Source organism: Aspergillus pseudotamarii, assembly GCF_009193445.1.
Source record: "Aspergillus pseudotamarii strain CBS 117625 unplaced genomic scaffold BDV38scaffold_13, whole genome shotgun sequence".
Classification (NCBI taxonomy): Eukaryota; Fungi; Ascomycota; class Eurotiomycetes; order Eurotiales; family Aspergillaceae; genus Aspergillus; species Aspergillus pseudotamarii.
This window is the reverse complement of record NW_022475027.1, coordinates 598,756-624,118: the sequence shown is the minus strand read 5'-3', so window position 1 is coordinate 624,118 and position 25,363 is coordinate 598,756. Positions and strand designations below refer to the sequence as shown.

Genomic DNA, 25,363 nt, shown 5'->3' with positions numbered 1-25,363 from the left:
GGTTTGCACGTCCCCAGGCAATAGCACTAGTATGTCCAAATGCCAATCGCGGATAGAATGGCCACTGTAGCTAGGAATTCCTTTCGCGCTCGTGCGGTACATTTCCCTCCCAATTGCGTGCCAAAGGCCACGGATTAACAATTATTACTAGTGTGACAACTGCAGAGCCCGAAAGGTATGTTGAATAGCAGCTATTTCAGGCCATTCAACACGCATCTAACAAACAGCAGATCAAGTGTGACAAAGCCACTCCATGTTCCAGCTGTGGTGCATTGGGGATACCTTGCAGGGTGGCCGGTATCTCTACTACCAGTAGTAGCAGTAGCAGCGTCCCAGAGCCTCGGCGGAATGAGTCGAGCCAATAGTAAGGCAGTATTGAAGGCGTCCTTGCATGCGCTTGAGTTGACTATGGCAATAGTGAACAAAGGTTCGAGGCTCTTCAAGAACAACTCGCCGTTATCAATCAAACACTTGCGCAAATCACACAGTCTTCGGCTCCCGGTACAGCTGGTTCGGTTTCCGTTCCAGAATCATCTGCTCATGCCACACTACCGTTCGAAGGGCAGTCGTCCTTCCACCACGAGACACTGCTTGCTAAGGATGCAGCACTGTCAGCTATCTCTACATCCCACAATAGTGGGCTGAATGACCATGTGTCCGCCGTCCTGTCGTCCTTGAAGAACAGCCTCGCGGACGAAGATTCGTCCAACAATGGTCACCCGACAGAGACGGGTCTACCGTCATCAATGCAAGACCCCAAGCTACTACTTCCAGTAGATTTGGTTGTCGCGGTGGTCAGGGCTGTTAAAGGTATGGGTGATCTTTTCCCGCCCTCCAATCATCGGCTGATTAAAATAGCAAAACCTCCATTTTTTCTCGTCAGCCATTCTTGGAGAGACTTTCTCCAAGTCGAATCCCTCTGCCAATCCATCTACTTCCCAATAAACCCGGTCCCTGCGGGTTCGTTGACTCTTTTGTATGGCCTTCTCTATTATATCATCCGTGATTATCTCCATGAAGGACATCCAGACCTCGCGCGATATGACCTGTCCTCAAGTGCAAAGATTTGCGAACATCGCTTCTATCTGGGGCTAAACAGCCATGAGCTCATGGTGGATCCCACACTTGAAAAGATACAAGCACTCTTGATTGGGGTAAGGGATGTCAGTACAACGCCGAGCTTCCGCTGACACCAGCAGATAATCAAAGCCCAGGAAGAATTCGATATCCAGCGCTGTTGGACATATCTATCTCTTGCCTTCAACATGTGCCAGACTATTGGTTTACATCGGAATTCCACCACCAAAGGTGACCCGTCTACCCTCGCCGAGACGAAGCGGCATGTCTTTTGGTTGCTTTACACTATTGATAAGAACATATCCCTGAATTTGGGGTTTACCTCCCACTTCCAAGATCATGATATAGACGCAGACCTCTTTGCCCCTTCAGATCATAACCAATATCGCTCATGGGACCTAATGACCCTCGTCACAGCCGAGTTCGCGACAATCCAAGGAAGGGTCTATGATGAACTTTACTCCATTTCCGCTTCCAGGGCCAGCGACGAGAAGAGGTTAAGCGCCATTGAGAAGCTTTCTCTGGACCTGATTGCGGTTCGAGACAAATTGCTCGCGGTAGGCCTTTTAGTAAAACCCAATGAACCAGAAGCTGACTCCTTCCCAGATTGATGTTAGTGCAGGCCTCTATGCGGACTCACTCCATGGTATGGCTGCATGTGCTGACTTCATCACCTACTCGGTGCTGACGGTTATCTATCGAGCCGAAACACGTCCACGCAATGCCATGGCGATCTCATCCCGATGCTATGAAGCCGCCACACTAGCTTTGCATAGCCACCTTAAATGCTTCACCTATTTCCGCGGTCGCCAAACCCATAAGCAAATTGAATACGTTCATTGGTTAGCACGTTGGACTTTGTAGGTCCGAAAGCCGCTGACACGCATACAGGATCCTACTCTACCCATCATTTGCGCCATTTGTGATTGTCTTCACACATGCGATTACCACTGCCAGCAACGCCGACCTCACTCTTCTCCAGGAGACGGTCAAGTCTCTAGACCTCATCAAGGGGCTGTCTCGCGGATCGAGACATCTTTATACAATCTGTGAGGCGTTTGCCAGAGCGGCGCAAGTTCTTGTGGAATCTCAGCAGACTCTGATGGGTCTGGAACAACACCAGGATGGCTCACTTGTCATTCCCACTACGATAGATGGCCCGGCCAACATTTCTCTACCAAACGTGCCGTGGCCGGAAGACACATTCGACTCTACAATGAGTCAGGAAGATATCTCCATGTTTCTGAACGACTTCATCGGGGCGAACCGATCGGTGATGGATATATTGAATTCTAATTACATGAGCGACACTTTAGGCTAACAACGTTGCACTTAAGGTCCAATATCCATCGCTATCTTACACACCAAAACAGATGCCCCCACTCCATCACGGACTGGAATTGAATCTTAGATTACATACTATAACATTCGATTAGTTTCAGTGAGGTTCAGCGCAATGCGTGATGACTTACCGGAATGAACAGGTATGGAACCCGGCGTTCGTATTCCGCCCACGCCTCGCCGTATCTCTCCCGGCATCGCTGGATGTCCCGAATGACGCGGTGAATAATCATCGTCGTGAAAAACACCGAGTAGAACCATGGAAATGGGGAGTTGAATCCTGTAATCAACCCCCAAGAAAAGGCGAAAAACCAATCGCAAGTATAGTGCACTTTGCGTGCCATACCATCTATTTGTTCCGTCAGCATGAGCAGAGGCCATTCGTATCGAGTGGGAACTTACACCATCCACTGCACAGAATGGAGTCACCCGTTACAGTAGGAATCTTGTCCGGGTTTTCGATGTATTTCCAGGGAAGTTGAGGGAATGTCTTCCGGTCAACCCAGAACCCGCGTTCCTGGGCTCTGAACATATTCTTCTGGCTATTGCATGTGTCCCAAACCCAGTAAGCAAAGAGATACATCGCGAACAGTGCAGCCAGCGCAACTCGATTCCAACGATAGGTTGATGGGTCGTGAGACGCGAGGTACAGGGTGCAGTGGCAGTAGCTCATTGGCACACCCGCGAGGTTCCAGAAAATGAGCATAAATCCCCATTTCTCGTAATACATATCCCTATAAGCGGTTAGTTGCAACTGCTTTCAGCGAGATGATGGACGCCGGACTTACCAACTGGTGATAATCAATTCCTCGCCCTTGGCGCACGCGTTGGCGTACAGGAAGTGTGCCATCAGCACGAAACACACTTCGCCCGAAACATAACCCAATTCTTCCCACTGCTTCAGTGCTGTGGCCAGTGACAGGAGGAACAGGATATACCAGGGGATTCGAACTTCGAAAAACATCTTCATGTCGAGCCATTTGAACAGCCGAGGGTTCAGTTCGGCACCCATGAAGAAGTCATACATGTGTGAGCCAGTCATGCGATGTTGCGCTCCTCTGGCCAATGCCGACACATAGGCGATTATGGAGACCAGGAACCCTGAACAGATAGCCACCGACATAATCGGGCCGAATTCGTTGATCAACGTATCAAGACGAAAGACCCCGGTAAAGTGCAGAGCCAACGAGCCAGCAATGGTTATATACCAGGATGATACCGCCGAACAATAGTAGTCGAGCTGCTTCCCGTTCAGATGAGGCAAACACTTTCCTTTGCCGTATACTCCTGGCAGATAAATGTACCCGATTCCTTGTAGGATCAGGAAGGTCCAGTAGATGGCCCATGCTCGCCGATGAGGGAACGCGTGGGTGTACGCAAGGTCGAAAAGATGGTACAGGAACTCACTGATGGTCTCGCCATTCTGTGGTGTTGGAGGATGGCCATCGTAGAGCGTCGCACCAAGGTACATGTAGTACATCAGTAGTGGAAATCCCAACACCAACGCCGTCACTCCAGCAGGACCACCGAACTCCATATGGGTTTCTGGCAGAGACGCAGGCTTCGATACTGGTTTGTCGGAGCCATTGGCTGACCCATTTACACGACGGTTTCGGGGCATATCTGCTGGGTGGCTATACAAATCAGTTAGTGCATTGAGTCCTCTTGAACATTCATTGTGCGATGTTCAGTTCATCTCTGAAACAAAATATATATAACTTGCCGGGCACTCACTTCTTACTGGCCGAACTAGACACCGACATCTTCCTTACTTTCGCACGCAAAGCTATCAGACACAAAGCGACGCTTTGGATTAACCCTCACAATATAGATTCATTATTCCTGCCTTCACTATTTAAATGAGCCCTGGAACCCCTTTCTTTACTATTGCCACCCAGCGAAAAACGTGTGTTATTCGGTTTCCGTGCTCTCCGCGGTCTCCGCGGCGGCCTCGGGCCCCACCCGTAGTTGTTTGCCCACTTGGAAATTGTCCTAGTATATTGTCTCTCTGCATCCAAAAAAAAAAAAAAAAAAAAAAGGGAAACCCTACGGATTAGGAAGGGTATGCCATAAGCATTGTTGTACCGCAACCCGATATGAGGACATTACCGAATTTACAACGCTGTCCCGAGTAGCTCAGATTAAAACGTGGACACTGAATTAACTAGTGAAAGGGTATTGATCCACAGCACCGTGTACTTTTAACGTTAAAATTAAGATCTCCTCGTTCAGAAACGCGATATATCGGACAGACCATATTTCACCTAATATTATTACCTAGACAATATTTTACAAACGTATCCTTTGAAACACCTTATCACCTTCATATGCCAGCGTACGATTAACTAGTAGTCTTTTGATATAAACAAACCACATGGCAGGATGGCCGACTACCCCACCTTAGAACAGAATTCTGTCAGATCAAGGTTATTCTAGTTCTATAACCAACTGGGCTAGCCAGACTCGGTCATGCCTATAGAGCAAAACCTATTAATGAAAAGCTGGTTGGATGGGCACGTTCTAGCCTCAGTGAGTCAGTGGACAACCAATGAATACAAGTCAATCTACCGCTGACACGCGGGCTAATGCAGTCAACTCTGCAGTGTAACGCAATCTCCTATCAATATATATTACTATGATGTTAGCCGACGCAAGGTATGAGACTCGTCATCGGGTCACATTGCCCGAAAGCTTGCTATTCATGCATCCAAGATATTGGCGCTTACTGCACTTCTCTCCATGGTGTTGGACTCATCTTCTCTGGAAATCACCAGGGCGAGTTCCCCAATGGCAACGTCACCCTCAGTACTATAAGCTCAAATTTCCGTCATCACGATGTACAGTTTAAGCATGTTGATTGTTCTCGGGGGTCTCCTGGGGCTGTATGTCCTGTGGAAGTCAAAGGCACCACGAGCCCCTCTCCCTCCGGGCCCCAAAGGTCTGCCCATTATCGGCAACGTTGGTAGTGATCTTCCACGCGGGGGGAAAGATTGGGAACATTGGCTGAAGCATAAGGATTTGTATGGTATGGACAGTACTCCCGGCCATCTCTTGTTCTGCGTTGGGATCCTCATCGTGAATCGCCAATAGGTCCCATTAGTTCGGTTACGACGGCAGGGCATACTCATATTATTTTAAACGACGCCAATGTAGCAACGGAACTGCTGGAAAAACGATCGGCGCGATACTCATCTCGACCAAGAATGGTGATGGCGCATGAGCTGTAGCTGCCTCTTTCTTTATTCCTTAAACTGTATACCAACTACCCAGGGGGCATTTAATTGTCTTGCTAATGCTTTTTGACCTGTTTCCCTAGTTCTGGATCGGACATCTTTGTCACCGTGCAAAATGATCACGCTACTGTTCGTGCACAACGAAAATGTATACTTTCACAGCTGCGCTCGGAAAACGCGTTATCATCGTTTTACCCGCAGGTTGATATGGTGATCCGACGCTTTCTGCTACGGGTACTGCAGGAACCGGATAAGCTGATCGATCATGTTAAAACGTGAGGGCAACGCAGTCCTGTTGCACGGCGTCTACTAAGTACCAGCTAATACGATCCGCAGAGGAATCGGGGGAGTCATACTGAAGGTCGCGTACGGTTATACCGTCGAGTTTCATGATCACGATCCGCTTGTTGATCTCGTGAGCAAGACAGCATTTGCATTTGGCAGGATAAATCAGCCAACCGGTTATCTGGTGGACAGTATTCCCGCCCGTAAGTCAACCTTCCTCGGCGTATGCTTGGTGGCGGCTCACAAGCCTTGTCAGTGAAATACCTGCCGAGTTGGTTTCCGGGGGCTAGGTTCAAAAAAGAAGCCCAGGAGTATCGACGGGGATTTGACGCATTGGCCAATTGGCCGTTCGCCTTTGCTCGACATCAGATAAAGGAGGGCACCCATGAACCTTCATTCGTTTCAAGGCTGATTGAGCAGAAAGGCTCGCTACTTAGCCCCGAGGAGGAGTTGAAGATCAAATGCTCGGCAGCTTCAGTCTACCAAGCCGGTTATGATACGGTGAGTGCAGCTAGCAAGCGCCACCACGGTGTCGTATTGATTGAAGCTCTAGACAGCATCTACCATCACCTCCTTCTTTCTGGCAATGGCGCTCTTCCCTGCCGCACAGCACAGGGCCCAGGAGGAAATCGACCGAGTTGTAGGAGCAAGGCTACCTACGCCTGACGATCGAGGGAAATTACCCTACGTGAATGCGCTTATCAACGAGGTTCTACGCTGGAACCCGGTGGTTCAAATCGGCATTATGCACGCAACCACAGAAGATGACATCTACGAGGGCTACCTGATCCCCAAAGGGGCCTCGATAGTCCCCAACATTTGGTGGGCTTGCCTTCCCTTAGCTACGATGCCGCCGATTCTAATCACATGCTTCGTGACAGGGCATTTGCGCACGATCCCGACGTATATTCTGATCCCATGTCATTCAGGCCCGAGCGCTTCTTGGCATCAGACGGACACACACCAGAACGGGATCCGCACACGTTGGTCTTCGGGTTTGGTCGCCGGATTTGCCCCGGTCGTCCGCTGGTGGACTTCAATAGCTTTCTCACGATCGCACGATCACTCGCAGTCTTTCAGATCCGAAAGGCCATGAAAGACGGCAGGGAGATCGACCCCATTATAGATTATCAGGAGGGAATCGTCGGTCACCTATCGCCCTTCGAGGTTAGCATCCAGTCGCGAAGCACGGAACACGAAGCCCTCATCCGTTCCATTGAGGTTGAAGATTCTATTTCACGAGGTGACTCGGCAGTACTTGAATCAGTCAGAGTATAGACTATATACCTGCTTTCAATGTAGTCTTCCAGGCTGTCTGGTATTTCTAGAGGAGGTCGTTGCGGAATGTATTGCAGGCGATAATCACTTAGGTAGTTTTCACTTTAATTATATATCTTTTAGCCATGTCGTGAGTGCAACATGTATGTTGTTGACTCCCAGTGAAGCACAGGCAATGATTTGACCTCTGTCCATGTTGGATGATGTCGGTATGTCGTATCTCGTGCTAAACGAGGAAGCCATACCACTTCGGGGTTAGTGACACGCTAACCCCAGAATAGGCTAGAAAACATCATCTCCCTTATCACCTATTGATAGTATCAGCTTGCATAGTTCTGGGTCCATCTCGACTGGTGAACGATTTACCTCGCAAGCTGAGGAATCAATATTGCTCTACACAGTGTGGCTTCTACGATCGGCAATGACAAAGTTTTAAGATAAGCTCCCTCCCTGAGGCGACGTTCTTGGATCCTCCGAATCTATTCGCACGTTACGCATTCGCATCCATGGTAGGACCGTGTCCACAGGGGGCAAACGACGGCGAGACAGCGTCTAGGGGGGCCTCTCCATTTGCCTTGCACGACAATTAACATTCTGATGCAATCTTGATATCTAAATACGGTCTCAGTTGCTCGTTTCACTGGCCGATCGGTCGATCATGACGCAACAGGGTCAATTTGAAGATGAATGAATGGAACATGACGTCGATGGCTTCCTTCCTTGTTGGGAATGTGGAAAATACCCGAATAATCCCTCGCGAGGAGACTATCAGTATCAGTCAAGGGTATCCAGAGTGGATGAGACCTCTCATTCACAAGATATCCTATATACATACCTACCGCTCCAGTCTCCCGTCCAGACCTGGTCCCATATCATTCGCCGTGAAGTGAATACGCATCCCTCTGGTTCCTACCGTAATATCTAGTTCATCTTAATCCATTGACTCCCCGTACTATTCTCTCTACATTTCGACCTCCCTCTACCATCACCATCACACACAAAAGTATATCATGCGAGACACTAGACGCACCGGCCTCAAAATCGCCTTTGTCTACGATCCAAAGGACTACTATGAATCCATAGGATTTTCCAAGAGTGAATGCGCCGATCTAGCGGACGATGTGACCATCAACGGCGTAGCATCAGCCCTCGAAAGTCTCGGCCACCGTGTGGTCCATGTTCCCGGGATCAAGACTCTCGTCAAACATCTCGCAGCAGAGCATCATAAGCAATGGGATCTTGTGTTCAACTACAGCGAAGGGGTATTCGGCTCCGCTCGTGAGTCGCAGGTTCCCGCCCTATTAGAAGCCTATCAGATCCCTTTTACCTTTTCCGATGCGGCGACGCTCGCAACGGGGATCGATAAGGGAAAAACCAAGGTGAGTTGTACTCGGATGTATTCTTCATGAGATACCAACCCTTAGAGTATCCGATACTGATTGGTTTATTTCTATTATATAGATGGTGTTAGAACACTATCGGATCCCAACTAGTCCGTTTGCCATCGTCCCCAGGTCCGGCGAACTCGTCGACTACGCCGCCCTGGCAGACCAGATACCGTATCCTCTCTTTGCAAAGCCAATCGCCGCATCCACCTCGAACGGCATCTCACCATCGAACAAGATCCTCCGAAAGGAAGATCTCCAAGATGTTGTGGAGGACCTCCGCGCCGAATTCAAAGATCAGGAAATCCTCCTCGAGAAATTCTTAGACGGCCGCGAATTCACAGTAGCCATCCTTGGGACCGGTGGTCGAGCCCGAGTGCTGGGTGTCTCCGAGGTGACATGGTACAATCCGGAGGGACGAAAGAGTGATGACCTCTCCGTTGACTTCGCCACCAGCTTCTCCAAGGAGGGCAGGGGTGTTGGGCATGACATGGGTCATGTCCATGCGGACCTGGCCGATCCACTGGTCAAGGTGGTGGCTGAGATCGGATTCTCTACATACCAAGCACTAGGTTGTAGAGATGGAGGCCGGGTCGATATCCGCCTAGATGGCGCCGTGCCATATGTCATCGAGGTATGTCTCTTCTTTGGAGATACAAAAGAATACTCCCTAACCCGCGATAGGTGAATCCAATTTTTGGACTGCGGCCTGATCACTCTTTGTTCACTTGGATCGCGAAAAACAACGGAATGGAATACCAGGACATCATCGCGGAGATTGTCGACAACGCTCTACTAAGGCAAAAACCGACGACGGTGCCAAATGGTTTAAAGAATTGATCTCTTGTTATATCGACAATACTTTTAAAAGAGAGCCATTAATAATAAATACGGGGCCCAGAGTAGAAAGGGAGCTATGATTAATATTTCTAAGGCGTTGGCGTTGTTCAGGAGTTCCGCTCGGGCAATATAAATAGCGAGGTTTCCAAGGTATTCATTCGTAATCGTGTATTAGATAGACTCTAGATCTACATTGATTAGTGCTTAAGAGGAATTACGCGTCCAGAGAACATTTGGTCGTAGTCGAAAAGCTTTCGTGTGTTATGAGAGACGAAGACAGGCACCTCTCTCTTTAACCAAGTCCCCAGCATGCCTGACACAAGGGATCCAAAATACTACCATTGATAGTGCGTATGTCGTCCACTTCCAGTTTCGGGAACATTGGGGTTTTCTTTTGGGGTAGGAGTCGGGAATTGGCTATTCTTCGTCGTTGTTGGCGTGGTCGTTGTATTCATTTTCCGGTGTTTCATGATGGCTGGCTTTCTTGGGGTGAGTTTAAAGGGTGTGTTTCTTGGGTTGGGAGTTCTGCATTATTATTCCTTATTATGCATAGTCTTGCCTGTTAGGGTTGGGGGAAGTAGTAGTAATATGTAGAGGGACCATAAACAGAGATGATATTCCGGATAGTTATAAGAGATAACTAACTTACTTCACTAGTTTTAGACTATTATCAACTATTATCAGGGGTCTATGATGCAAAAAAAAAAAAAAAAAAAAAAAAAAAAAAAAAAAAAAAATAAAAAAAAAAAAAAAAAAAAAAAAAAAAAAAAAGAAAAAAAAAAAAAAAAAAAAAAAAAAAAAAAAAAAAAAAGGGGGGGGAAAGAAAGAAAGAAGAAAGACCAGCCAGAAGAAGAACAAGAGAAAGAAATAATGTGTCTCTGTTGACTCCCCAGAAGTATACTCCACTACTTCTTCAGCACATATTCTTCTTATAACTCCTCCTAAAACGTCACCGATCAAAAACGGGTACATGATTGACAGGCCAAGGGGGCAGATCATGCACTATTAGAGTATAGATTAGTATGTGTCCCCTAAATGCAAGGGATGACTTGTCTTGATTTCGGATATTGAAGTGCGGTGAGGCCGAATCGTAGCTGGAAGACAGGGTAGACAGGCATTCTATCCTTAAGAAATGCCAACGAGGATCAAATCAACAGAGTTGGACGAAAACTCGTATTGAAACTAAAACACCCAATAAACCCATGCAGGTAGGAATACCTCACAAGATATATCACATACCCAGATGACCAGTCTTTCTTCCATTCGGATAACATACCCAATCAAGCTCAATAATTTGATCCACCCAGGGGGAAAGTAATATAAAAGGAGAAAGCTTGAGCATCCTCTTCTCTTGTCCTTATCTACGCATACTCATCCCTACTATCTATATTACATTCACCCCAGAAAACTGATTTTGAATTTCACCTCAAAGCCTCGTCCATTTCCCGCCCCCCTAGAAATCAATCAAGACCACAATGAGATTCGGAGACGTGTCTATTCTCGCCGGATTGGTGGCCGTGGCCGTGGCAGAGTCTCAGAATGGCGGATGTCCTTTCAACGTGCAAACCGCAATGTCTTGCTTGAGCGCTCCATGTCCGCCAAAGTGCTTGATGGAGAAAGCCCAGGTCACGGATAGTAAAGGGTGTCTGGACCTGGGAAAAGCAAAGGCATTGAAGGATCAGTGCATGGAAGACAAATACAAAGCAGTGGTAGATTGTGTGCAACCCCTGTTACATGAGGGCATGTGTCAATGTGGTGACTTTCAGCCCATCGAGAGCAAATGCACCAGTTTAGTGAGTACCCGTTTAATAATACGAAAACACCACGGTGGTTGCTAATATTATGCAGGTCATGAACCTCGCTGCATAGCCTGTGCCCCGGATTTGGAACAGAAAATGGACAACTTGACAATGGGGAGAGGAGGATGGGTCAAGGAAAGAGCTTCAAGTGGTTTATCTTCCGAGCAATAGCAGAATAATACTGGTCCCTTGAAGCTGCCACTGATTGCCAAACACAGGCCAGTGTGGCTCTTGAAAATAGAAGCATCGAGTACGGAGGAGTGTAAATGTAACAGAATGAATCCATGTAAGATTATTGCTATCTTGATGGCCATAGCTTTTTGTAACCATTTTCTGAACAACCTGTCACCCAGGCAAACAACGCCAGACACCATCCAATGCTAAACAGAGCCCGATGTAATGATATCACGAAATGATCCCTGACCCTAGCGCCAACTTGAAGGGTATTTGTATCCAAAGCACAACATTAAAACATAGGCGCGTCATGTCTCCACAGGAGACGGGCCACGAGAAGAAGAAAAAGAAAAGAAGAGGATTTAACTGCGGAAACTGTACATGCGCACTTCGCAATCCTCACTGCCGGTCGCAAACCGACTGTCGCCGAGACCGATGCAGGTCACGGGACCAGAATGACCGGTGAAGGTGCGCTCGCATTTGCCGGTTCTGGGATCCCAGATCTTGACCATCCGGTCTTCCGCACCGGACACGATCCGGAGAGTATCGGCACCGAGTGCCCAAACGCCCTCGAGGTGACCGAAGAAGGTACGCAAGCAGCGACCGGTCGTGGTCTCCCAGAGTCGGATGGTGGAATCTAAGGCGCTCGTCACGATGTAGCGCGGTGGGGCTGGACGGCCATTGTCGAAGGATGGACCAAAGACAGACGTCTCAGTGGCGTTTGACTCTAGTCCGAGCGTTGCCTGAAGGGAGGTTGATTCCGTATCGCCAGAGGCGGTACTCATGTTATCGTTATCACATTCGGCGTCGTGTTCTTCAAACTCGAACTCCCGGGGCAAAGGAACCACCTGCTGGACTTGGCCGACATGGCCATGGAAGGTCCGGAGACAGGCCTTTGTATCCAAGTCCCAAAGGCGAACAGTGCAATCATCCGACGCCGAGAACACCGTCCGAGAAGTCGTGTCCACTCGGACAGCGTTGACCCAATCGGTGTGTCCGCGGAGGAGAAATGTTGACTTGTCCTCGAAATTCCAGATCTTGACCGTCTTATCAACGGAGGCTGATGCAAGAATCGTTGCGTCAAAGTGCAGTCCGATCACCCCACCACGGTGACCCGTGTAGGTGGAAATGCACTCGCCTGTACGCCAATTCCACACCTTCAGACTGCGGTCCATACTGCCACTGATCAATTTGGTGTCGTCAAATTGGAGACAGCGAATGCCGGATTGGTGTCCGCGTAGGGTACGCAGCTCTTCCCCGGTTTCGGTATCCCAAATCTTAATGGTCGCATCGTATGAACCGGTCGCCAGAATGTTGTCCTCGAATTGCAAGCACATCACTCCGTTGGTGTGGCCTTTAAACACCTTGGTGGAGCATCGTCCGTATTTCCAATTGGTGCCAACTTTGAACCGGTCCTTGTAGACCTCCTTCCACGGCCGATACCGAGTCGTATAGTAGTCATCATCTGACTCCGATCGAGCATCCAGCGAGGAACATTGCCGCTTCACGATTGCCGTCTCCTCATCGCTCAAATCCGCCTTCCGTTTCTGCGTATTCACATCCTCCGCATGTGATGCACTGCATTCGGCACCTCCTGCGTTCTGCGCGGGTCCGCTGACGTCCCAGTTCGTAGCGCGCAATTCGATTTCGCGCTTGGACTCTCGCAGACGTTTCCGTTCCAGAAGAGGAAGTCCCCAGCCACATTTCTTGCATTTGCGGTGGATGTGCTGTTCACACATCCGATGCCAAACCACATCATCATCAGCCAGTGCCCGCCAGCGGCTGGACACCTGGGCGGCTTTGCACAACGAGGTGGTGTCAAGGTAGCACAGAATTTTGAACGAGATCTCCGGTGGGAGAGCGGTCAGGAAGTCGATTCGGATGAGGTCTCGAACGGTAGCGGACACGAACGAAAGTTGCGGGAAACAACACTGAGACATGATCCCCTGGAGAATCAATTTGCGGTGCTTGGCCGGAGCGGCCGAAAACAGAGACCATACATGGGCAATGCCCTGTTGGTCGCTGGGAGGCAGGGTTTCCAATTCCTATAACCCATTAGCTAAGAGAAACATGACAAAGCCCTAGGAAGCCCTACCCTCTGTAGTTTATCCATGGACGGCTCGTCTGCCTGTCGTCTGCATTTAAGGTCTGGCCGGTGGCGATAGCAAAATTTCGAATTCGGGCTGCTCAAATCCTCCAGCTTGTCGGTTCTTCGTGACCCCAAGGGACCGTATTGTTCGGGGATGTGTTTGACGAGAAATGGTGCAACATTCTCGTTTGCAAGCTTGGCGGTAGTCGTCGCAGCGGCACCGAAACTGTGGGGCTTTCGATGGTTAGAATCGGTCTCGGTTTCAATCTCCTCAGCGGTGTCCGATGCGCCGCCAAAGATGGACTGGAAAGAATGTTGTTGTTGCTGTAGTTGTAGTTGTTCGTGCGAGGGATGCGTAAGTTCTCGCGTCGGCTGGGCCATTTTCATCAAGAAAGTCTGCGAAGAGTCGCTACCTTCACGCACTGATCGGTCGTCGGACTGCATCGTGTGACTGGAACGAGGTTCCTACCGCCCGCGCGCTACCGTGGTAGTAGTCGTCCCGAGAAGGTAATGAACAGCAGAACGGATCCTTGAGAAAAATCGACAAGACGCCGAATATTACGACGCCAGCGACCACCTTCGTCAAGGTTTGTTGAAGTTTAAAGTCAATACTGTGGTACCTGGTCGTGCGCGGATAGGGGAGTGACAGTGGCGACCGTCGGGAGTTTGATGGGTCGCAAGATAAGGAGATTTAGTCGTTGATAGGCGGGGAGAGGGATCGAGAAAGCGAAAGCGACACACACACACACACAGAGAGAGAGAGAGAGAGGATGGAAGAGAGGAGTCGGGTCGTCTTCTTCCTGTATCCAATGGTCCAGCCAAATTTGAAACACGTGCAGAAGGATGCGCCCGAGAGAAAAGATACCAGGGGGGAGAAAGAAGACGATGCATTGTACTTGTACATCAACTACCTTGTTGGCCCTGCTTCGATCACGCAAGCGCAAACCAGCGTATCGTGCTGCGCTAGTCCCCTTGCGGTAGTCCTCACGTGATGTCGATTGCGCCATAGACAGTCTTAGTCGCATCAGCACAACATCTCGACCCGCCAAAGGAGACGACGAACTGCTTCTGTGTTGCACAATTCGTCGCCATTGTCGGCCCTTATTGCGGATCCCCCAGAATTTTCAGAAGCTAGTACTCTGACTCTGTATTGCGCTATTCTTGGATCCATTGCTTGGCGCTAAATTCCCCAGTGGGTTGGGTGCCAGCAACGACGTACTCCGACTCATACTACTGAGGACACTCAGTTCCACCATTGGGCCGTCGTGCTTCTGACCAACCGTTGCTCACCCAGATCTGCCTATTTGCTAATTTTTTTTTTTTAATGATCAATGTTTTGCCTCTTGTGATGATCGTTTAAGTTCGTACCGGAAACAGCCTCATCACCTCATTTTTACTCCCCTCGTTTCGTGGCGAGATTACTACAAACGTGGTGTCCTTGAAACATCACATCATCTCTCGGCTTCAGAACGCGGCAAGATTAGAGAGTCCTCCCATAACGAAGGCTTTCTGAGACTCAATTTCGAGTTGGACGTCTGACCGCTAGAATTCAAACTACACTAGTCCCTGTTAGTCGTGAAATTGATAGTCGAAACCACTGGTTCTTTAGGAAGGGATAAACGTTGCTTGGCCTCTCCAATGGAGTGATGATGGCCTAAATCTACGCACTTCTCACGCCAGATTCCCTGTTCCTCTGTATTCGTCTACTCCGGATCGGTCGCTCGGCCGCTCGCAGTGTTGTGCAAACCATTCATTGGACGCTCAAGCTCATCGGTGAATTATCTCATGCAAATCACTTGCGGCATTTTCCAATTGTTGGCCTGCTTTTTGTTTGCTTAACGGATTGATCTGGAACGTCCTCGACCATGTCAGACTCGGAGTCATCCGCGATATCCAATAATGCTTCTCCTGATCCGAATCCCTCCCCGGGACAGCAGAACTCAATGCCTCAACTAGAGACACTCATCTCGCATTTGGTTGCGGCCAAACGCTCCTTGTCATCTATCAATCATGTCTGGCGTGCTAATGAGATCGTCACGGCCGCTCGCTCCGCATTGGAAGAGAGTGTTGTAGTCTCGGCGCGAACGGGCTTCCTTCGCCGGGGGCTGAATAATCAGCTACGCCTTCTGTATAATGTCCGTACCGAGGTTCAGGAGGTCTCCCTGCGCGGCCGGTCAGAGTTCGCTGCCGTGCTAAAGAGCCTTGATGTTGCGGACGCGAGACTGAGAAAGACGTTGGATTTGTTGCGAGAAACTATTGTCCACGCGTCATTCCGCCCAGAAGGTGAAGAATCCAAAAGCTTACATGACTTTGTGGACGAGCGTGGGGTAGAAGAGCTACATACTACCCTCAAAGGCTCTATTGATCGGACCAATGCCGCTCAGGCGGACCTAGAATCGTCTAATCGCGCTTTTGACGATGAGTTGCAATCTATCAAAGAAGCACTCGGCAATTACCGGGCAGCAACTCAGCTCGCGTCGTCCCGAATGTCCGCCTCTTCGTCATCGCAATCGACGTCCAACGCTAGCTTGCCGTCTCTCTCGTCAATTCCATCCATGCTGCATTCTCTTGAGATGCATGCCCAAGAAATGGCTAACCTTCTTGAGTCGTTAGTCCGCCACTTTGACCTCTGTGTGACAGCGGTCAAGCACACCGAGGGTGGGGGAGCAGCTGCCCGATCCATTACTGGTGACGTGCCCGCTACGGTGCATGTCAACGGCCGCGTTGGTCCCAATATCGAGGAAGGCATCAATGCCAACTTGGATGCCCCTCTTGACCCACTAAGTGACTCGGAATATCAAGAAATGGTAAGCGTGCTAATCAAGGATGCGGCTGAGGCGGAGGATGTGGTAATGGAGATTCAAGACCGGATCGGCGAGATGGAGACGGTGTTGGAAAATGTGTTAGCCCAGCGGGATAGTGTCCTGTCTGTATACCAAGCGACTACAAATGTCTTCAAACACCTGTCAACACTCGCCTCTACCCGGTTATCGGGATATATAGCCCAGGCGCACAGCTTCACTCGTGTCTGGCACGAGGAGTATGAGCAAATACAGAGTGGCTTGGCCGATCTGTCGGACCTCAATACACTATATGACGGCTTCCTGGAGGCGTACGACGGGCTTATCCTCGAGGTTGCGCGCCGACGGCAAGTGCGGCACCGCGTGGAGAAAGTTCTCCGCGACGCCAAACAAAAACTTGATCAGTTGTATGAGGAAGACGTGAATGCCCGCGAAACATTCCGCGTAGAACAAGGGGACTACCTCCCGTCGGATATCTGGCCTGGAATTGGCCGAGAGCCAATGCGGATTGAGTTTCGTCGTATATCAGGGGGTAACCTGAAAGGCATAGCTGCGGAGCCCCCTGACCAAGAAGCCCCAGCAGTGGAGCCCAAAGAAGAAGTCCGGGCTGTTTCCTCCGGGGATGGTGAGGAACACGGCGAAGTCATTCCGGAACTCCCAAAGGCTCTTGTTGAGGATGCTATCGCTCGATTCAATGCCCGAATGCGACATCTTCCCTAATCACCAGTTGCGCCATGCTTAGATAGCTACCAATTCCTTGTTACAGCCTTAGGTTTGAGATGCCACTTTTTCAAATAGCCCAGACAAAGTTATGCGTCTCACCAAACATCTTGGGCTCGAAGGCACCGTTAATGTTCTGAGGGGGTGTTCCAATGCCTCTACATGATCTAAATGATGAATTCCGAAAGCAGGCTTAGTCCTGATCTGATAAATACGCCAACCCCTTCACTCCATAGCCACCACGGACGCATACTCCACGCTCGCGATGTAAGCGCCGATTGGTACGGCTATGTGATGATTGGGTGGTCGATATGAGGTTCAAAGAGAGCTCTGATATGATCATGGAACGCTTTAATTCTTTTTTTTATTCTCTTTGCAAATCTATATGCTCGTATGATGGCTCCTATATATGCGTCGAACCATTATCTCTATCCATCAAAAAATTCGGTCATAAATCTCATGAGATCGTGCGCAATAAAACCCCGTCCTAAGCCCGTAATAATGCTGAAACTTTTGTTGAACCCAGATAGAAGTAACGAAGCGAAAATGCGTTTATTTCTTCTTTCGTGAAGAAGTAGACACAAGACGTTTCTTCATGTGCTTTGGCATCTTGTTCGCACGTTTTTCACGTTTCTCTTCCTTCACCTTCTGCTTGTGATCGCGCTTTGTGTCTTTGTCCACGAAGCGCTTTCCGCGCGGAACCCCCTTGTCGAAGGGGTCCTTTTCTTCGTCGTCCTCTTCGTCCGACCCAGAACCTTCTACGGAGACTCCGCCGCTCACATCGGAGCCGGCATCACTCTCCGCGTCGTCGGGTTGCGCAGTGGGTTTACCACTAGCGAGAAGGTCCCGGTACACGAGGTCTTCACCTTCGCCCGCATGGACTTTCTCGGCATCACGCTCGATATCATAGACCTGCTCTAGAGTCTGGGGGATATACTGTTGACGGAAGACGGCAGTGTCTAGTTCCTCGTCTGGTATCTCGGCTCGGGCCACAAAAAGCTTTTCAATGGCTTCTTGCATTTCTTCGCTTTGGTCCACAGTGGCCGGGCCTTCGGCTGAGATAATATACTCGAAAACCATCCGCTCAGGCAAGACGTCGACGGATTTACGACGGAAAAAGTCGCTGATGTTCTTGATATCCATACGCAGGAATTCCAAACTCCGAGGATGATCATGCTCGACACTCTGACTGACGTCGATGATGTGGAGCTTTTTCTTGTGGTAAAGCATGTTGTACTCACTCAGATCTGCGTGAACCAGACGACATGTCTGGTACATGACGCGCATGTAGCCAAGTAGATCAATGTAGAGCTCACGCCAGCGGGTCTCAGGGTTGGGGATATCAAATTCTACGTCCTTCAGACGAGGCGATGCGATTCCCTTTGAGTTACCGAGGAATGCCATGACGAGAACATGCAGTCGCAGGTAGACTGGCTCAGGGCAAGGAATTCCGGACGCATAAATTCTTCGGAGGTTGCGCATTTCCTTCTCGGCCCATAGTTTCACCATCGCCCGGTTGTTGCTCTTACTGTAACCTTGTCTGAATCTGAACTCTCCAGTGACGTACTTATCTCTGTCCTTGAAGACCAGAATGCTGGTTTTGTAGACTTTGATGGCCCGGTGGACGGGGCTGGCATCCTCCTCCTCCGGGAACAACATAGAGTAGTAGACGTTGGCTTCTTTACCCGTTGAAAGGCATCCGTGAATCTCGGAAACGATGTTGCGGTTGATCATCTGCAGCAGAAGCATTCGTGTACGAGGATCCAGCACCTGCTCCGAAGTTGCTCTATCGGCTCGGTCATTCCCGCGGTCACCACGAGCCGCCAATCCGGACTGCACATCATCAAGCTTAAGCTTCGTGGCATGGCGAGTCAATGACTTGATTTGGTCGTCAACTGATGCACGGGTGTTGATGCTAGGCTTTTGCGTATTGGTCTTCGGGTAAGTCCACTTGGGAGCATTCGGGTCGGCGGCGAGTTCGTTCGTTTTGCGCTGGCGGTTATAAGCCTTCGTGAGGTCGGCGGGATTCGATGAGGCAATGTTCTCTGCCTCGAGGTCATCTTCTTCGAAGATATCATCGTAATATTCCTCATCCTCCTCGTCCTCGCCCTCCTGCAGCGCAGGATCCTGCCCCGCTATAGTGGGGGTAGTGCCATCTTCATTGATATATCCTTGATTCGGGATGTAGGTATGCGAAGGTGATAAACCATCAGCCAGACCAGGAGCCTGGGCACTTGCATCCGTCGACGCCATGACGAGCTTCGAATTCCGAGAAGAAAGGTGGCAAATCGACTCGATCGTGGGCGTTAAAATCGGCAAAGAAAAAAAAAAAGTCCCTGATATATTCGATTAAGTGTGGACCTTGTGCGCTCACCGCCCGGCAGAACCCCGCGGGTCGCACGCGTGTAGGGAAAAGAAGGCAAAGCGATCGGCCACGCGTGCCGTCGCAAGGAATCAAGCAACTGTCAACTCTGTGCTCCAGCGCCCCGGACTCCTACACCCACTGTAGTCCGCCCTTGCTACTCGCCGTCAGGGCATCGGCTCCTGATTTTCACCGTCCATTGCGTGATGATCTGGTTGTTGTGCCTGCCATAACTTCCCGTGTCGCGCGCGCCTTGTCAACATGTACGTCAAGCAAATCATTATCCAGGGCTTTAAGAGGTAAGTCGCGCGATAACTGGAGTGACTACGGAGGCTCTTCGGGCATCTAGACTAACCGTCCATTATCTCCGCGTAACAGCTACAAGGATCAAACGGTCATTGAGCCATTTTCTCCAAAACATAATGTCATCGTTGGTCGCAATGGCTCTGGCAAGAGTAACTTCTTCGCAGCCATTCGATTCGTTCTCGGCGATGCCTACACTCACATGGGCCGAGAGGAGCGACAGGCTCTCCTCCACGTGCGTACCCTGAAGACTCCGTCCGATTACGATATGCTTATGCTGAACAGGAAGGTTCGGGTTCCGCTGTAATGTCGGCATACGTCGAGATTATCTTTGACAACTCCGATGATCGGTTCCCTACTGGTAAACCCGAAGTCGTGCTCCGTCGTACTATTGGCATGAAGAAAGATGAATATACGCTGGATCGTAAGAACGCCACCAAGAACGATGTCATGAATCTGCTCGAGTCAGCTGGTTTCTCGCGATCGAACCCCTACTATATTGTCCCCCAGGGTCGAGTAACGGCCTTGACCAATATGAAAGACTCAGAGCGACTAAACTTGCTGAAGGAAGTGGCCGGAACACAGGTCTACGAAGCGCGTCGTGCAGAGTCTCTTAAGATCATGCACGAAACAAACAATAAGCGAACCAAGATTGATGAACTCCTGGATTTCATCAACGAGCGTCTCTCAGAGCTGGAGGAGGAGAAGGACGAGCTGAGGAACTTTCAAGAGAAAGACAAAGAGAGGCGGTGTTTAGAGTACACTATTTACTCCCGCGAACAACAAGAGATCGCCAGTTACCTTGACAATCTTGAAGAGCAAAGGCAGACTGGTGTTGAGGACACCGACCTGAACCGTGACCGTTTCATTCAAGGCGAGAAGGAAATGGCCCAGATCGATGCCGAAATCGCCGAGTGCAAGCAACAAATCGAGTTCCTCAAGGTAGACAAGGTGCAGTTAGAAGACGAACGCCGTGAAGCTTCCAAGTCACTTGCGCAGGTTGAGCTGCAGGCTAAATCACTTAGCGATAATCAAGCAACTGCTCAAGCCCAGAAGTCCCGCCATGATGAAGAATTAAAGTCTGTTCAGGCTGCTATACAAGAGCGCGAGACGGAACTCCAGCAACTCATTCCGAGTTTCAATTCCGCAAAAGACCAGGAGGATGCCGTCAAGGCACAGCTAACCGAGGCAGAGACTTCCCGTCAGAGATTGTATGCCAAACAGAGTCGGAATTCCCGCTTTAGGAACAAGTCCGAACGAGATAAGTGGCTGCAGGCCGCGATCAAGGACAACTACACGTCCATATCCACTGTGCAAGGGGTGATGGCACAGACACAGGAGGACATCAAAGAGCTCGAAAACGAGATTGCTCTCCTAGAACCGGAAACAGAACTTTTGCGGAAGCAGATTGATGGTCGAGGGGACACTATTCAGTCTGTGGAGCAACAAGTCCAAGCGGCGAAGGATGAGAGAGATCGCCTTATGGACCAGCGAAAGTGAGTTTTTTCCTTTTTCTTCTTTTCTTCCCCACCTTGGCAGTCCGCTAATAATTCTTCAGGGAATTGTGGAGAGAGGAAGCAAAGTTGGATTCGATTCTCGTGAACGCTACAAATGAAGTAGACCGCGCAAATCGCTCTCTATCTCAGATGATGGATCACAACACTAGCCGTGGCATTGCGGCCGTTCGCAGAATCAAACGCCAATACAACCTTGAAGGGGTTTATGGCACACTTGCAGAACTCTTTGATGTCAACGACCGGTACCGAACAGCCGTCGAGGTTACGGCGGGTCAGAGTCTGTTCCACTATGTGGTCGACTCGGACGAGACTGCCACCAAGGTGCTAGAGATCCTGCAGCAAGAAAAGGCAGGAAGAGTCACGTTCATGCCCCTGAACAGGCTAAGGTCAAGGCCTACCAACATGCCCAGAGCTAGCGACACGATACCAATGATTGAGAAGCTCCAGTACGATCGGGCATACGAGAAAGCATTTGTTCATGTATTCGGTAAAACCATCATCTGTCCGAATTTACAGGTTGCCGCGCAGTATGCCCGAAGCCACGGTGTGAACGCTATCACCCCCGAGGGTGACCGTTCAGATAAGAGGGGTGCCCTTACTGGTGGTTTCCATGATTCGCGCCAATCCCGTCTCGATGCCGTCAAAAATCTGGCCAAGTGGAGAGATGAAGTCGAAAGCAAGAAGAGCCGGGGTAATGAAATTCGAAAGGAACTTGAACATCTGGACCAGCTCATCACAAGAGCTGTGGGCGAGTTGCAAAAGCTAGAGCAGCAAAGGCACCAGGTACAGAATAGCAGTGGCCCACTGCGGCAGGAGCTGCGGGGCAAGCGTGACCTTATTCAAAAGAAAAATGACAACCTTGAGGCTAAGCGAAGGGCTCTGCGCAATATCGAAACCAACTTGGCTGCTGTGACAGATCAGGTGAATGCCTTCGAGGCGGAACTGAAGTCGCCGTTCCAGAAGGCACTGACCAATGAAGAAGAAGCGCGCCTGGAGAGTCTCAGTACTACCGCTCAAGACCTCCGACGGCAGTATCAAGAGCTTTCCAGCCAACGCAGTGAACTAGAGGCTCGGAAGTCTGTCCTGGAAGTTGAGCTCCGAGAGAATCTCAACCCTCGTCTTGATCAGCTGGTAGGCCAGGATATCGATATGGCTGATGATGGCAGTCAGGGTAACCTGAAGGAGACCCAGCGCGAAATGAAGCGTCTCAACAAGGCGCTTGAAAAACTCGGTCAACGTCTCCAACAAGTGGATGAGTCCATTGAACAAGCCAATGCTCGCATGGCTGAGCTTGGGCAAAGAAACGCAGAGACCCGGCGCGAGCTGGACGAGCTGGCCAAGTCCATTGAGAAGCACCAACGACGGATGGAGAAGAGCATGCAGAAGAAGGCTGCCCTAACCAAGCAGGCCGCCGAATGTGCAGCAAACATTCGTGACTTGGGTGTCCTTCCCGATGAAGCTTTCACCAAGTACAAGAGCATGGACTCCAATGCCGTCGTCAAGAAGCTCCATAAAGTTAACGAGGGCCTCAAGAAATACTCTCATGTCAACAAGAAGGCGTTCGAGCAGTACAACAGCTTCACGAAGCAGCGTGAGACCCTCACTAGCCGAAGAGAAGAGCTTGATGCCTCCCAGAAATCAATCGATGACCTCATCAACGTACTCGATCAGAGAAAGGACGAAGCCATTGAACGAACCTTCAAGCAAGTTTCCCGCGAGTTCCATAATGTATTCGAAAAGCTTGTACCTGCCGGTCGTGGTCGTTTGATTATCCAACGCAAGACCGACCGGGCCATGCAGCAGGCAGACGAACTTGATTCCGAGGACGAAGAAGCCCGGAATAGCGTGGAGAACTACGTCGGTGTTGGAATCAGTGTCAGTTTCAATAGTAAACATGATGAGCAACAGCGTATCCAACAGCTGAGTGGTGGACAAAAGAGTAGGTTTTTCCATCACTCGTTTGACAGCGCCACATGTACTAATTCCCGTGATAGGTCTTTGCGCCCTTGCGTTGGTCTTCGCTATCCAAGCTTGTGACCCGGCCCCGTTCTATCTCTTCGATGAAATCGATGCCAACCTCGACGCGCAGTACCGTACCGCGGTTGCTCAAATGCTCCAATCGATCTCGGACTCCACGAATGGTCAGTTCATTTGTACTACTTTCCGGCCCGAGATGCTGCACGTGGCCGAGAAGTGTTACGGTGTCAGCTTCCGGCAAAAGGCTAGTACGATCGACGTTGTGTCGAAAGAGGAGGCATTGAAGTTCGTTGAAGAGCAGAAGTCATAAGAGGAGTAGGTGGAGAGAGTCCTCCATAATGGTTTCACGTGTCTTTACTACTCCGTTATCAGGATCAACAGGGTAGCAGGCGTATTATGACGGGCAATTTTCTATTTATCGCTTTTTCTTCTAATTATATCGCTTCCTTTGTTATATGGAAGGTTTGCTTATCCCCTTTCTCTGTATTTTTATTTGAATCGTCTGGCTCTTGCTTTAGGATTCCCAATAGTCAATTGTTAACGTCCTGATGGCTTGATGTATTTCGCAGCGCCTTCGGTGGATTTTTTTTGGCTCACCAACTCCTTGGGTGTCAAACCCCTAGTAATCATGTACCATATGTAATTTCAGTTGGGTATCCACTAGGCCCCTTTCTTATTCTTGTATCATGTATTTCATTTTTATCGTCGCATTTTTGTAGATTCGGGAAAACCAGGAGGTCAGGTTGGGTGTGCCTCGTATCATTAAGTTAAAATATATATTCCCACCTAACCATGACTATTGGCACGTCCACTCTCCCACCACCACATAAACTACACAGGAGTAAAAGACACAATAGTCTTGATAACTTCAGTACACATGTTGCAACGCATCTATTAATCTCTCGATGTAAAATCCAAATCCACATCTAACATCTAATCTCTACTAGTAGAATCCAGCAGTTGAAGAGAAACCCTAATTCTTCAAAGGTTCCTCTCCCGTCCACTCGCGCAAGATATGCTCCGGAACACCCCTCACAAGAACATGCATATGCTCCAAGCTACGCACACTCTGCAACGCAGTCCAATTCTTAAACCATAGGACATGTTCCTTCGGATCCGCAAACTTCGATTTCCCCTCCTGTGCAAGCCGCCCCACAAACGTGCGCTGCACGAAATCCTCAATCAGCGCCCGGGACTCATCGGTCACGTCGCCATTTTCCGGTTTCACGGGAACAGGAGTCCGCAGCCACACGACAAGGTGGTTGATGTCCGGGGTGACGCCGTAGGGCCAGTCATTGCGGAGAATCTTGTAGTCGGCGGGATCGGCAAAGGGGATCGGGTTCTTGAAGGGGAAGACCGCCCCACTGTCTGTTGTGGCACCGGTGGTAGTAGTGCTGGTGTCAGGGTCCGGGAGGTGCCAGCCTAAACGACGTTGACAGATGTAGTTTGTGATTGTGCCATATTGGGCTTTGATGTCGGCTGTCCAGGCGAGGTAGCGTTTGAGATCGGAGGGTTTCCGCTTGAGAATTCCGAGATCATTCCGGGCTGATTTGGTGGTGAGTAGTAGGACTCTGTATGGGGGGGGGGGGGGGGGGGGGGGGGGGGAATAATAATTAAAGTGCGTGATGGTGTGGGAAACGTTAGGAGTGCGGAGTTATGAGGAGGAAAATGGAGATATGGAGTGAGGGGAAGTTTGATTGATAGAGGGGGATTTTTTTATTTATTTTTTTATTTTTTTATTTTTATTTTTCATTTTTATTTTTCATTTTTCAAGTTTATTTTCATAATTTGTAGAGAAAGATCAAAGATTAGGACATACCGATGATCGCTTTGAGACCTTCCCAGTCATGAAGGACAAATTCCTCGTCAGTCTGAGCGAGGACCTGACGATCGACGTCGGTGAGGTTAAAGGCTGGTGGTGCCTCTTCGCGGGTCATGGTTATAAGAATTTAGTATTTACTGAGATACGAGTCTCTATGGAACTCAAAAAGAAAATTGGAGGACGGATCGGAATTCTGGATCGGGAAGGGTAAGAGGAGTAAAAGTCTCCATTCGAAGGTACCTGAGGCATACAATGGATTACATAGTCATATGGGCATCGGGAATCTTTACCCCAGAAAAGCAAAAGCCGGACTGGAAATGTCGACTCGGATTGGTTCTGGCACGATGGGGTGGACTCGTA

General features: G+C 49.7%; 10 protein-coding genes across 10 annotated transcripts; 6 read left to right on the top strand and 4 right to left on the bottom strand.

Moving 5' to 3' along the window:
• Positions 1–57: 57 nt before the first annotated feature.
• Positions 58–2,495, top strand: BDV38DRAFT_290852 (transcription factor domain-containing protein; the record flags this gene model as incomplete). Its single annotated transcript, XM_032061585.1, has 8 exons — positions 58–96; positions 152–175; positions 231–364; positions 419–810; positions 859–1,154; positions 1,200–1,634; positions 1,684–1,919; positions 1,969–2,495. The coding sequence occupies 8 exons, from the start codon at positions 58–60 to the stop codon at positions 2,396–2,398; spliced, it is 1,986 nt and encodes a 661-aa protein (XP_031916199.1). The 3' UTR covers positions 2,399–2,495.
• Positions 1,812–4,237, bottom strand: erg4A (c-24(28) sterol reductase). The gene is made up of 6 exons (XM_032053982.1): positions 4,153–4,237; positions 3,207–4,052; positions 2,821–3,152; positions 2,550–2,767; positions 1,970–2,496; positions 1,812–1,920 (listed from the first exon to the last, which is right to left on the bottom strand). The coding sequence occupies exons 1-5, from the start codon at positions 4,179–4,181 to the stop codon at positions 2,485–2,487; spliced, it is 1,437 nt and encodes a 478-aa protein (XP_031916198.1). The 5' UTR covers positions 4,182–4,237; the 3' UTR covers positions 1,812–1,920; positions 1,970–2,484.
• A 779-nt stretch (positions 4,238–5,016) lies between these two features.
• BDV38DRAFT_241054 (cytochrome P450) lies at positions 5,017–7,370 on the top strand. Its single transcript, XM_032053981.1, has 7 exons — positions 5,017–5,443; positions 5,509–5,641; positions 5,735–5,926; positions 5,988–6,139; positions 6,193–6,437; positions 6,490–6,758; positions 6,818–7,370. Exons 1-7 carry the CDS (start codon positions 5,254–5,256, stop codon positions 7,212–7,214), a joined length of 1,578 nt encoding a protein of 525 aa, XP_031916197.1. The 5' UTR covers positions 5,017–5,253; the 3' UTR covers positions 7,215–7,370.
• Positions 7,371–8,224: 854 nt separating this feature from the next.
• On the top strand, positions 8,225–9,439 carry BDV38DRAFT_280597 (D-alanine--D-alanine ligase family protein; the record flags this gene model as incomplete). The annotated part of the gene is made up of 3 exons (XM_032059347.1): positions 8,225–8,593; positions 8,676–9,233; positions 9,284–9,439. The coding sequence occupies 3 exons, from the start codon at positions 8,225–8,227 to the stop codon at positions 9,437–9,439; spliced, it is 1,083 nt and encodes a 360-aa protein (XP_031916196.1).
• A 1,475-nt stretch (positions 9,440–10,914) lies between these two features.
• On the top strand, positions 10,915–11,308 carry BDV38DRAFT_280596 (uncharacterized protein; the record flags this gene model as incomplete). Its single annotated transcript, XM_032059346.1, has 2 exons — positions 10,915–11,232; positions 11,288–11,308. The coding sequence occupies 2 exons, from the start codon at positions 10,915–10,917 to the stop codon at positions 11,306–11,308; spliced, it is 339 nt and encodes a 112-aa protein (XP_031916195.1).
• A 385-nt stretch (positions 11,309–11,693) lies between these two features.
• On the bottom strand, positions 11,694–14,025 carry BDV38DRAFT_36785 (F-box/WD repeat-containing protein). Its single transcript, XM_032063237.1, has 2 exons — positions 13,508–14,025; positions 11,694–13,457 (listed from the first exon to the last, which is right to left on the bottom strand). Exons 1-2 carry the CDS (start codon positions 13,943–13,945, stop codon positions 11,775–11,777), a joined length of 2,121 nt encoding a protein of 706 aa, XP_031916194.1. The 5' UTR covers positions 13,946–14,025; the 3' UTR covers positions 11,694–11,774.
• A 921-nt stretch (positions 14,026–14,946) lies between these two features.
• On the top strand, positions 14,947–17,298 carry BDV38DRAFT_36783 (autophagy-related protein 17). Its single transcript, XM_032063236.1, has one exon. It carries the CDS (start codon positions 15,367–15,369, stop codon positions 17,020–17,022), a length of 1,656 nt encoding a protein of 551 aa, XP_031916193.1. The 5' UTR covers positions 14,947–15,366; the 3' UTR covers positions 17,023–17,298.
• A 246-nt stretch (positions 17,299–17,544) lies between these two features.
• On the bottom strand, positions 17,545–19,460 carry BDV38DRAFT_36798 (serine/threonine-protein kinase RIO1). The gene has a single exon (XM_032063238.1). It carries the CDS (start codon positions 19,273–19,275, stop codon positions 17,575–17,577), a length of 1,701 nt encoding a protein of 566 aa, XP_031916192.1. The 5' UTR covers positions 19,276–19,460; the 3' UTR covers positions 17,545–17,574.
• Positions 19,341–23,774, top strand: BDV38DRAFT_241039 (chromosome segregation protein SMC). The gene is made up of 5 exons (XM_032053980.1): positions 19,341–19,683; positions 19,763–19,922; positions 19,973–21,183; positions 21,246–23,143; positions 23,199–23,774. Exons 1-5 carry the CDS (start codon positions 19,646–19,648, stop codon positions 23,489–23,491), a joined length of 3,600 nt encoding a protein of 1,199 aa, XP_031916191.1. The 5' UTR covers positions 19,341–19,645; the 3' UTR covers positions 23,492–23,774.
• Positions 23,775–24,070: 296 nt separating this feature from the next.
• Positions 24,071–25,186, bottom strand: BDV38DRAFT_36767 (GIG1 family protein). The gene is made up of 2 exons (XM_032063235.1): positions 25,001–25,186; positions 24,071–24,726 (listed from the first exon to the last, which is right to left on the bottom strand). Exons 1-2 carry the CDS (start codon positions 25,116–25,118, stop codon positions 24,155–24,157), a joined length of 690 nt encoding a protein of 229 aa, XP_031916190.1. The 5' UTR covers positions 25,119–25,186; the 3' UTR covers positions 24,071–24,154.
• Positions 25,187–25,363: the final 177 nt, after the last annotated feature.